We start from the raw sequence: 13053 nt of genomic DNA, 5'->3' as shown, positions 1-13053 counted from the left end.
ACACTTATACACAGATTTCACAGATCTACTTTAGCAAAAAAATTCTCTTAATAGGTACTCCATTCAGCGCCTGATTAGAAACCCTACAAAATAATTTCTATCATGACAACTCTCGGAAGATTTTAGCATAGTAATGGATATGAGAATGTTAATATATTTGGTCTTGGCGGAATAGATCTGCTACGTTGCTGCTGCTGTTGGTTATTGTTGTAGCTGTAGGTTATTGCTGTTGCAAGCAATTACAGGAACTTGCTACTGCCAATGCATACGGTGATACAGTGCTGTGAGTATTTAAAACATACTGCTGCTGCACAAATAGCATATAAAATAACCCATAGCAGATCTATACAGGTGGAGCTGGGGAAGGTGGAGGGTTTCAGAGGAACTCTTAAAAAGCGCACTGTCAAAATGCTCAAAACTTTCCTACCTGCCTGTCAACATATGCATTTGCATACCTCTGCGCACTACTAACTGTGCTATAAAGTTTTCTCACCAGTGAATGACACATGATGTATTGTTGTAATGTTGTCTCTGATTGTCTGACCTGCGTGCGTATATGCATTCAGGGGGTGTGGCTTTGAATAGTGATTTTCAGGGAGTCTGGGACGTTCGCGTTCAGTGCTATCAGACTAAAGTTAGCATTTTCCAAGATCTCCTACTGCACCTTTAAGAATCCATCAGCCTGCACCATCTAGAGTTTCATGAAAGAACTAGGCATTTACATAGTGTTGAATATTTAAATATGACAAATGATGTATTTTAAATAACTGCATTTAAGTCAGTGAATAATATAACTTCTTTTGACATTGTGCTGTAGATTCAGTGGCAGCAATGGCAGGGCAAACATCAGCCTATGTTGAAGTGACTACTGGTGTATCACTGAAACTCACCATCTGGGTATCCATAGAGGTTGTCCACAAAATTGGATATGGTGTAGTCAAAGGAAGCAGCTGAAATACCATCCTCACCCTCACTGTCATCTACAAATTTCAGTCCTTCTCCCTGGTTCACCCCCAACAAGATGTCGTAGTTCAGGAACTCCCCCTGAGGACATTACACAAATGTCACCCATTGTACTCCCTTTCGCTAATTTACTGTCATGATTAGATGCTAAACTCTGGGATCCTGCAGTGACTAAAATCACACCTGCTGCATGAGGATCTCAGGGTCATCGGGTACCACATCTCCGTCCACCACCGGTCCGAATGCGATGTGGTAGCGGGCAGGTTGGATATCCTGATCCACCAGCTCCCTGAAGCTCTTCCTTCGTAGACAGTCCACCAGATCTGCAGTGTCGCTGTAGCTGCAGCCCACCTTCTTGGCCAGGATCTTAGTGTACATCAGGGGCCTGTAGTTGACTGACCAGCTGGATATGGCGGAGCCACTCTGAGCAATGGCCCTCTGGAACAAACCTGAAACCAGGGCCAGTTACAAGACAATGACTAAGAAAAGTCAAAGAGCAGGCTATAATGTGAGTCAATGTGGACAGAGTGTGACCCATGACCATGAGCAAGATAAAGCCACTGAATATCTTTTATCATTACAAAAGGAAAGCCAGTGGAACTAATTTCCATAAAAATAAATGCTTTCCAGGCTGGCTTCTTAACTTTAGAACAGAATATTCACTTCAGAATAGAGAACACATTTTTTACTTCAGAACAGAAGAGATTCTTAACTTCAGAACAGAACAGAACCTTAACTTAAGAACAGAAAATAATCTAAAATTTCAATTTTAGAAAGAGATCAGAATTCAATCTTATTTTCAGAACAGAAACTTGAGTTCAGAAAATAACAGAACAGATTCTTAACTTCAGAACAAAATTGAATCTAAATAGAACACATTCTTAACACATTCTTCAGAACAGAATCCTAATTTCAGAAAGAACACAACCAAATTTTAACTGACTAACGCACCAAAATAATTTCAATTGTACATTTTTGCATTTGGCAGATACTTTTATCCAGAGTAACTTGCATTGCACTGAAGGCAAACATTTTATCAGTTCATGTATTCTCTGGAAATCAAACTCATGACCTTGGCCTTGCTAGTGCCATTCTCTACTGTTTGAGCCACAGGAATGCCAGAATCCCAGAATGCCAGAGAACGGTTGGCCTTGTGTACTGGCTACAAAAGAGAGGTGCAATGTGTATTTAATCTTTAAAAATATTCAATTAAACAGTGTGTCATATAAATTCGGACCAAGACTGTCAATGTCATCTTAGACTTTTGGACCTTACTGTATATGAAACTGTGCTACCCATCTACAAGTAAAGTTCTGAAACTAGTTTAAACAGATAAAAAAAACACTAAGCTAAAATAAAATAATTCAGCACAGTAGAAAATAAAAGGTCATGCTGGCTTCAACAAGGCATAACCAATAACAGCATGAACCAACAGTGAAGGGCTCCATTTAATATGTGTTGTAAATAGGGCAGGTAGAAACTCCGATTCATTACTTGAGTGCAAGTAACAAAGTGAGCTCAGCAGTGTTCGAAAAGGTTCTGGATAAGCATGAGGAAACCATCTTGGCTTTCAGAACCCTGCTGCACCGTTATGTAAGTATTAAGTGTCCCATGGTTTTCATCTGCAGATTCTGTTATTAATTATTAAAATGTTTCCCCCACCCCCCAGTCACACACGCACACACACACATTCACACTATAGTCTTATCACAAGACCCCCCCAGCTTCAGTTCCCTATGAAATCAATTAAGAATCAGCTCAGCTGCAGTCCACACTTCTGCATCACACACACATAGTTGTACATGCTGCTCATTATGAATTTGTCTCACATCCCTCCATTTTTATCACACAGCACTCATTATAAACTGGCATCAAATGCAGACGCACGTGTGATCTCGAGATAGCGTTGTAAATCAGACTCGCACACACACACAAACTCACACACACTGCAAGGCATTGCCAAAAATCAGTCTCACTTTCACACAGCCGCACAATATATCAATATAAAAAAAAATAAAAAATCAGAACATAGAATAATATATTGTAAAAAATATATAGCACAAATAGGGTTATATACTTTAAAACAATTTCAAATATCCAAAAATAAAAGTCTTCCATGTTTGGATTGATATGGTCTATAACAAATGAGAGTATCCATGATAAAGAGAAAGAAAATCCTATTCTAAAACACCTTTCAAAGATTTTATTTTATTTACTTTCTACTGATGTTGGCTTTATAAAATATTTATACCATTTTCAAGGAAAGATTAAATTTCATGAGTATAAAATGTCACAAGGTGTCAAAAGTAATAGTTTTTACTTTGTGAGCGTAAACATCTTAATTATTTTTTAAAATATAGTTTTTCTAAGAAATAATAATAAAAGATTGTAATAACTACTTCTTTTCAATAAAAGCTTATTTTTAAAAAAGACTTGTATCTTCATTATGATATCAGGACAGTTCATATTTTTGACTTTATGTCCATCTTTATGTCCAATAAAATTCTTATAAGATGTGTATTAAATCATTGTACTATCCGAAAGTCTGACCCCAAACCTCTTCTGATTCGAATGTTTTTCATTTCTGTATTAAAACAGTAATATTAAGCAACTTTTTAAAACATGACTACAGTTTCAAATAACTGTTCTCTATTTGAATATATTTTAATATTTCTGAGATATTAAAACTACATTTTCAGCATCATTATTCCAGTCTTCACTGTCACATGACCCTTCAGAATTCATTCTAATATGCTGATTTGCTGCTCATGAAACATTTCTTGAACATGATTAATGGTGAAAACAGTTGTCCTACTTAATACTTTTGGTACTTTTTAATACAGCGATACATTTTTTTCACGATTTTTTGATGAATAAAAAAGTTATAATGATGAATAGAAAGGAATGTATTTGAAATCTTTTGTAACATTATAAATGTCATGTTTGATCAATTTAATGCGTCCTTGCAGAATATTATTATTATAATTTTTTTTTTCAAAAGAAAAAAAATCTGAATGACCCAAACATTTGAATGGTAATATGTGTATGAACTACACTTGCAGTTTTAAATATATTTTTTAATAAACAGAGATTAAAAAAAGTCCTAATGAATAAATGTTCATTTTTTGGTGACCTTGCTTTAAATGATGGGATTTTGTATTGATGATCAAGGTTTCAAACCTTCAGAATGATGGGACAGGATGAGAAGGTTGACGCAAGAGGCTCCAGCCCCAGAGCCAAATATGGTGATTCTCTCTGGGTCCCCTCCGAAGTGTCCGATGTTCTCATTGAGCCATCGCAGAGCCTGAATCTGGTCAAGGAGCCCATAATTCCCTTTTGCAAACTGATCTCCAGTGCTCAGAAAACCTACGGAGTGCGAGAGAGTTAGACTAGTGATAAGATAACAGACAATGTGCAGCAAAGGTATAAAAGACCACGATCAATACATGTTGACCAAGATCAAGCACTCTGAGGCCAAGAAGTGCAAAGTGCCTTGGTAAACTGAAAGAATGAGGTAAGACAGAGGACTAAAGCATTAATTAGTCATGTTCATTTAGAACTTCCTGTTACCATTTGGAATGATTCCAATAGACTTGAACTTGTCATAAATAATATAGACTACGTTTGGTATAGCAAAGTATGATATGACTTATACTATACTTGAATGTCATGGTTTAAGACATTTCTTCTGACTAGATTGGAAAATGTGTTTAACATTTTTATCAATGCATAACAAAAAATAGTAGTAAGTACAATAGTATGTTAGTATTTAAAAAAAAAATCTGTGGAAGTGAATAATTCAGTGACTGTATTCAGTGACTCATCAATGATGTAGCCTACAGGAACAGTGATTGAACAAATGAATGAACAAATCAAAACCGATTCAAAAGATTCAAATCATACCATAGCTAGCAGAACATATTATTTAAATGTCAAGATTTAAGACTGAAGTAAAATTGTTTGTAAATTTGAGCAAACATTTAGGCATTATTCATTATATACTGCACATTAGACATTAAGCAGTTCATTTGTTGTTTTTGATTAAACTTTTACATGAATGATTCAACAACTGAACCCTCTGGTCTAGATGAACATGACTAGAGTCACTCACTGGACACCAGCTGCTCACATAACCTACAGGAAGTGTGACTAAGTAAATGAACAAAGAAATCAAAACTGATTTAAAATACTCAAATTATTCCATTTCTAGTTCATAAATTTATTTATAATCACTCAAAAACATGTGTCTTTAATTACAATACAATAAAAGCTTCAGCAGAGCATATTATTTTAAAGTCAATATTTCAAACCTTTTTCTCGTAAAATTTTCCATGTTAATCAATGCATAATGAAAAACATTATACATTGTATACTGCACATTATACATTAAGCACAACATTAGTATTTTTGAACCTTTTTAACTGATTCATTCAGTGACTGAATCATTTGGTCTACATGACTCTGACTCACTCACCAGTGATGATGCCTACAGGAACGGTGACTGACCTAATGAACGAACAAATCAGAATCCTATCAAAAGATTCAAATAATTATATTGCTACTCATAAATCTATTACTCAAAAACATGTACTGTATGTCTTCAGTTGCAGTACTATAAAAGCTTTATTTAACATATTATTTGAATGCCAGTAAATTTATTTGTAAAATTGAACATGTTTATTAACAAACATTATACAATAAGCAGTACGTTCGTGTTTTTTTTACGTGTTCTTTTGTGAGTGAATCAATGCTACAGGATTTAGCCTACAGGAATGGTTACCGAACAAATGAAGTAACGAATCAAACTGCTTCAAATCATTGCATTGCTAGTTCATAAATCTATTTATAATGGCTCAAAACATATGTGTCTTCAATTACAGCAGCTTTAGCAGAACATATTTTCCTCCGTTACGCTCAGAACTGTGATCCTTAGGGGTGCTGGGGTGGGTTTGATGCATTAACTGTTATCGCTGCTGGTGAAAGGAGCTTTATTATCATCTTGTCAAGCCCATCTTTATGACGAGTCTAGCCGATTAGCCACTTTAGACATTTGGACTGTTGTTCTCTGGGTAGAAAAAGTGCCCACATCCACATACAGTACATACTTCAAAACAAGAGGCCCATATACCATTACGGACATCCACAAATAAGGCATGCTACCGCTCATTAAAATGGGGCGTGTTAGGCTCTGGAGTCACAGTGTAAATGAGAACTAAAGAGCTTATGTAAGACCGTCTATTTTACTATTCTAACTGAACTGTTGATGCACTGAAAGCATGAAAATGTAGTGAGAAAAAGGGGAATTTCAAACATATTTCATATGTCTAAGAAACCACTCTTCAGATTGTGAAAGATAGGCTTCCTCTGGAATATTAGAAGAAATGGGGAAAAGACATAAGAGGGGAAAAAGATAAAAATAGACCTGTACTTAAAAGCTACGTGCCCTCAGACCCAATATAAGAGTCAGTGAGTGTGACTGTGTGTGCGTGTGTGTGAGTTTTAGAGAAAGAAAGCACATCAAGAGGGATGAGTAGAGAAAAAGACAAACTGCCATGTTGTTTTCAGGAGTCAGGCCTGTGAGGAAGACGACAAGCGACAACATACGGCTCATCATATTACAAACAACACACAACAGGAAAACAGATCTCGCACTCGGCACCTCTACATATAAAAGGCTCCACTGGTGTGTTGTAGACGGAGCGATACACAGAAATAGAGCTCTTTGAAAATTTTCGTTACAGATGTTAAAAAAAAGCTTTTGACGTCTGAAACTCCCACAGGCCGATAATGACTTTGTTTTAAAGGATACTGCTGCATCTGCTACATTCATTTACATGCTGGGCAAAACAGTAGTGTGTATTCATGACCGACGGAATCATTATCCTAAACCGTGAGATTGTTTCCAAGACAAAATAAAACATTAGCTGTGATTAGCATATATATACTTTAAATAAATATAGCCTATATTTTTGCATCTTTCTTTTAAATATCACCTAAACTACCTTTCAAAGATTTTTTTTTTTTTTTTAAATGGAGATTTATACATCTGAAGTCTGAATAAATAAGCTTTTTATTGATTTATGGCTTGTTAAGATAGGACAATATTTAGCTGAGTTACAACTATTAGAAAATCTGTAATCTGAGGGAGCAAAAAAAAAAAAAAATCTAAATATTGAGAAAATTGCCTTCAAATTTGTCCAAATGTAGATCTTAGCTATGCATATAACCAATCAAAAATTAAGTTTTGATATATTTATGGTAGGAAATTTATAAAATATATTCATGGAACATGATCTTTACTTAACATTCTAATGATTTTGGCATAAAAAAAAAAATCGATAATTTTGACCCATACAATGTATTGTTGGCTATTGCTACAAATATACCCCAGCGACTTAAGACTGGTTTTGTGGTCCAGGGTCACATAATATTGAATATATATTATTAAATATGGAACCGTTAATTTATATTATTAGATATGGAATCATTATTTTTGTGTAAACCATTAAGATCAGTGTTGTTACTGGTAACTAAAACTATTAAAATGATTTTCATTAATTGAAATAAAAAAAATTAAAAATAAATAAATGCTAATTCAAAATATTAGTAAATACTATGATAGTATATAAATAGTACAAAAATAAAACTGATTGATTTTTTTTATATTGTACATTTTTGAAAAAAAAAAAAACAACCACTAATGAATCACAGGCTTAATGTTTTTGAAAGAAGTCTCTCTGCTCATCAAACATATAATTATAATTTAATTAATTGCTTTCTACTTTAACAGATTTTAAAATGTACTCCTTTGATGGCAAAGCTGAATTTTCAGCAGCCATTAGGCTACTCTAGTCTTCAGTTTCACATGATCCTTCAGAAATCCTTCAGAAATATACTTTGGAAATTGAAAACAGTTGTGCTATATATATATTTATACTACGGGGCTGTTGAATGCTTGAATCTGATTGGCTGGCGAACATTCTGAGGTGTGCAATTATTTTCTGGGAAACGCACAGCGAACGTAGTTCCAGATCACTTAACATATAGTAAAGCTGTAATAACGGAAATTACAGGACTAACAAATACAACAACATGACAGACAATTTTCCGAAAGTAAATACACATGACATTTCTCACTTGCGAGGTAATATCAGTGCTGTTTAAAGATGCTGCTGCAGAACACTGTTGAGGGACACACAGTGGTAGCCTAATTCACATAAGCTCTCTCTCTCTCTCTCTCTCTCTCTCTCTCTCTCTCTCTCTCTCTCTCTCTGTGTGTCTCTCTCGCTCTCTTTCTAATAACTTCATTAATAACTGCAGTAGAATGCTATCAACCGCTCAAGCCTCCATTACCAGCTTTAAAATGACGTTTTGGAACTAGTAAAAGAGGCGTTGGATGAGATGTGGAATTGGATGACAATAGCGATTTAAGAACAAAAACCAGACGAATCCCTTTAAATATATAATCTGATCGATGTCTTGAGGTGTGGTAACCATAGTATAAGTAAAATAATTGACTCCGGGCCATTAAACTATTAGAAAAATAATGCACACCCGAGGTGGTGATGCGGCCACGGCGCGAAGCGGAGTGCATTATTTTTCTAATAATTCAACGGACCGTCATCAATTATTCCTTTCAAAAAACAGTATTGCAACGTTTACGCCTAATCATAAATTATGATGAATCTGTTTGATTGCAATGAATTCCACCCTAAAAGTGTAAACTTGCGTAACATTATAAAACATCAAATACAGTTTTGTTTTATCTCTACATTAAAAAATGTGAGATTCAGGGATAAAGGTGTTTTTTGTTAAAAAAAAAAAATCTGGGGAAACCAATAATTTGGGCCACACTGAGCTGTGGTGTGACTGTGAACATAGCCGTACTGTCTAAATGACATTAATAGGGCAGGTAACTGAATGTGTGCTAACTCACATCGTAAGTGTCAGCCTCACGAGTCAAGGACAACACGTAGAAAATGAGACAAATTACATATTCATCAAACTGCTGGATCAGGCCACCACAGGTGAGTCCCTAAAGATGAGTGAAGTCACAGAGTGCATTACAAATACAACTGTAGTGCAAATTAGTGGGGGAAGTGTGGGCGTGAGGTCTTTTTATAATAGTTTCATATTAGGTGAGTATGAATCCTAGAGGTGCTGGATCTGTGTCTATGTTGGAGTATGCATACTGTGCGCAACATGCACATTTCTGCAGGCACGGGATACCCGGCTGACCTACTTCACCGGGTACTGTATCCCACAATGCAACCTGCTCAACTTAACTTTCCATTTCTAGTCCGACAAATTATTTAAGGGACTTTTTAACATCTCTGCTCAAACGTTGCCAGCATCACATGCGGCACATTCAAGTCATGTGACAGTAATTTAGCAAACTACTTTAAACAGTTTGTTTCAAATAAAATGTTTTACATAGTATTTTTAGATAATAGTTGGTAGTATGAAAGAAATATTCAGTAACCATATGATACTGTTTACTAAAACTAAAAAAAAACATGTTTGTTATGAAACATTAAACATTTTATGAAATAAAGTTAAAATAAAATATAAAAATTAGATTAAAACTTAAACTAAATAATAATTTTTTTTTTTTATAATTTAAAATTTTTAACAATTCATTTTATATTATATATATAAACAAACAAACAAACAAACAAACAAACAAACAAACAAACAAACAGGCCTATAACAAAATCACATCACAAAATGACTACAAATTAAAACAAAAACTGACAAATAAAAGCTCAATCAAAATATTAATAACTATTTATTTATTACTAATTCTAAAATAACACTGTCATTGGTACATGGTATTAATGCACTGTATACTACACACCATTTTTGGAAAAAAAATAAATAGCATGTGAAATAAAATGCATGTTGCAGCAACAAACATTTAAAACAGTAATATACTTTATTGCTGTCATATGATCTCACTACACTGCTTGTTTAATTTAACTTAGTTATTTTGGTTTTAGAAAGGGATGTTATGAATTTATATCATTTTGTGTTTAACAGTTATTTCATTTAGTGTAAAAAAGAGTCACGTCAGATGCATTGTGGGATCAGTGCAGCTGCATACTGCACACTATGGCAAATGCAGAAGGTATTCCATACATACAGAAAACTAGCATACCATGCATAATATACATTTCATATTGTGCAGAAATAGTAATTGTAGTATGGAGGTATTCTATTGGTACGCTGTCTATGCTGAATACTGTCAGAATGTGTTGAGGCTCCATTTGAATGTGTCGAAACCGATTGTTCAGAGGCAAGGATGTAAACATTTGTGCACCTTTATGAGTGGGAACCCCTAGTGTGGTCTTTTGCATAACTGGAAGCCTGTGTGTGCAGCACAGCCATTGGATAAAAGGCTGATCGATGGGAAAACAGTGTTCAGGAATTGGGTGCTGAGGGTCTGTGGGTTTGACTGTCTTCATATTAACCTCCTTCTGTTGAGCTGTTTGCTGTTGCCTGGCAACCAGCCACTTCTTCTTTCAGAGGGATGTGTTTTGCGAGTGTGCAGACACAATGTTGAATGTTGCAAAAATGCAGTGATTATCCTAAACAGTGGGTTGCGTCCATATGTGTAATGGAATAACATATTACAATTTAGCAAAATGATCAGTCAAATGTCTAACCCTGTGCACTGCTCTGATTCTCTTGGTAAGTTTCACTGCGAGATGAGTGCTGAGTTGAATCTCCTGCAGACTTCGGTGCTGAGAGCAGCATTTGGGGCTGGACTCATGAATATGCACCATTCCAGCAAATGACAGATCGGAGAGAGAGACAGAGAGAAAGAAAGAGAGAGACAGAGTGAAAGAAGGATGAGGAGGTGAGAGCACGATTCAGAGGAATAGATGGAATGAATGAATGATAGATAGATAGACAGATAGCCTGATAGATAGATAGATAGATAGATAGAACTACAGAAAGAACAGAAATATAGAACAAATTAACAAACAAACAAACAAATGAACGAATGAACAGACGAACAATAGATATATGATAGAAAGAATGATAGAACAATAGAACGAATGATAGATAGATAGATAGATAGATAGATAGATAGTTCTAACACTAATAACAACAATTCTTCTTCTTCTTCTCCTTATATTTCATTATTATATTTCATAAAATATTTTTCAATATATTTAATAAATCGCCAATTACCTAATTTTATGGACCACTGTGGAAAAACATATATTTCCCAGAATGCTTTAATTAATCTGTCCTGGGAGCCAAACAATAAGAAACAAGAATTGACCCATCAGCCTAAAGTCCACTGCTGTGTTCACAAAATTCCTCTTCCTGTCATTCTAATTCAATTCAAACTCCTGCTTGTGAATTGAATTCATTTTTTTCTCTTCTCAAGCAGAAGTCAGTGTCATTCCTCCACAGCTCGCTGCCTTCTGTCCGCAGAAAGGCTATAAACCTCAGTGCCCCATTTGTCCTTTCCATTCCTCACAGAAGAGTGTATTTCTGTCACTGAAATATTTGTATCGAAAACAAGCATATTGGTTGGTGAAGTATAGTAAAATAGTTAATCAGCTGTGCTTCGCAGGGCCCCGCTGTTAGGCTACATCAATATCCCACAAACATAAAAACAATATTTTGCGTTCTGCACGGCTGCACCTTACAACAGGCTACAGACAACTAACTGCCTGTTTTACCAGAGGGTGTACTGCTACTGAAAAAAGAATGATGCGGAGAGAGGCCATTTGTATCTCAAACAGAATTTAGTGATTAGCTAAAACTAATGAGTTTTATCTCTTGAAAATATTAGCCATCAGATTCCAACCTGATCTCCTGACCATTAGATCCCATTCTGACCTGATTTAACTATTTGACAATTTCATATGAATTTGTACGAAAATACAGGATTGTTAGAAAAAAAGTATAACTTAGTATGCTTAAATTACGCTTAATTTTTTTCTTAACAATCATACATTTTCATACAAATTCGGTGAACGGTGGAGCTTCACGCTTACTTTATTTCCTAACAATGGCACGTTATTGTATGAATTCCCCCAAAAGCCTGGGACACACTGCACAAGTTTCAGCTGTCCTAGACGAAAGATTGCCATTGTAAAACAATCGTGGGTATTTCTGATATCAAGGCTCCTAACCGGGGGCCCTATGTCGTACAATGAGAGAGGTTCAAAGACGGCTGTTGTCATGGTCTTGCGACCAAAGATAGCCTACAGTTATTTTATGACAGTGTCAGAAATTCCTCATGATCATTGCACAGTGTGTTTGCTACTATGACCCAATTTTACTGCCCAGCCAATAAAAATGCAACATGAAATGGTGTGTTAGATGGGCAGTAAGTAGATAGAGTTACAAATTCATATGAACACTGGATTGTGTGGGAACTCCCACCAAATAATAGCATTGACGGCCCAATTCTTTTGTCTCTATAATCATTTATTCTGAAATAGAAATAAACAAGTGAAGTTAATCAAGCTAAATCTTGGGGCCGATCACCTGCAGCAGGTATAAAAATATGAAAAGTGTCCTCTTCATTCTGAGATCTGAGATGTCATTTACATTTGCAAAAATCATCTCCTCCACCTCTCAGATACCAACACCGCAAACATCCATTCTTTCCCTTTGAATTTATAATTACACGATTAGCGTCCAGATCAGAAACTGAAAAGTGTGTTTCGAAAATGCAAATAGCTCAAAGCAAACATCCTCAAGAGGTGCACGGTAGTGTGTGAATCATAACTCAGGGATTCTGCATTAACTGGTAGCAAAAGTTTAAAAACTGCTGAAATAAAGAATTAGGAACCTAATTAGGGTAATCTGTTTCTTCAAATAGGACAGATTTGATGAAGGGCTGGTAGATGCAGAGAAAGAGAAAGCGAGTGAGGTGAGGGGGTAATGCGAACAGGGAAATGCAGGAAACGCTTAGGCCCTGGTAAGAAAACAGCGCTAACCTGCAAGGCCCATAGACAGGGCGTTCTTTCCTCCCCAGAGTTCATTAATTAGTTAATTAGTTAATTAGTCTGAGCAGATGGCTGTGGTACACAAATCAGCAGCTCCGAGGGCCAGCTGGGCAGA

The 13053-nt window shown here is 35.6% G+C and overlaps 1 protein-coding gene across 1 annotated transcript in view; it reads right to left on the bottom strand.

The window, feature by feature from the left end:
- Nucleotides 1–13053, bottom strand: part of LOC109085453 (neuroligin-2-like) — a 79984-nt gene that overhangs the window by 4755 nt on the left and 62176 nt on the right. Inside the window, exons 5-7 of the mRNA XM_042732469.1 lie at nucleotides 4144–4329; nucleotides 1147–1412; nucleotides 891–1044 (exon numbers count right to left, since the gene is read on the bottom strand). Coding sequence (XP_042588403.1) covers nucleotides 891–1044; nucleotides 1147–1412; nucleotides 4144–4329 — 606 coding nt within the window. The remainder of the gene's footprint in view (nucleotides 1–890; nucleotides 1045–1146; nucleotides 1413–4143; nucleotides 4330–13053) is intronic.

Source organism: Cyprinus carpio, chromosome B10 (assembly GCF_018340385.1).
Source record: "Cyprinus carpio isolate SPL01 chromosome B10, ASM1834038v1, whole genome shotgun sequence".
Taxonomy (NCBI): Eukaryota; Metazoa; Chordata; class Actinopteri; order Cypriniformes; family Cyprinidae; genus Cyprinus; species Cyprinus carpio.
This window is presented reverse-complemented; position numbering and strand designations above follow the sequence as displayed.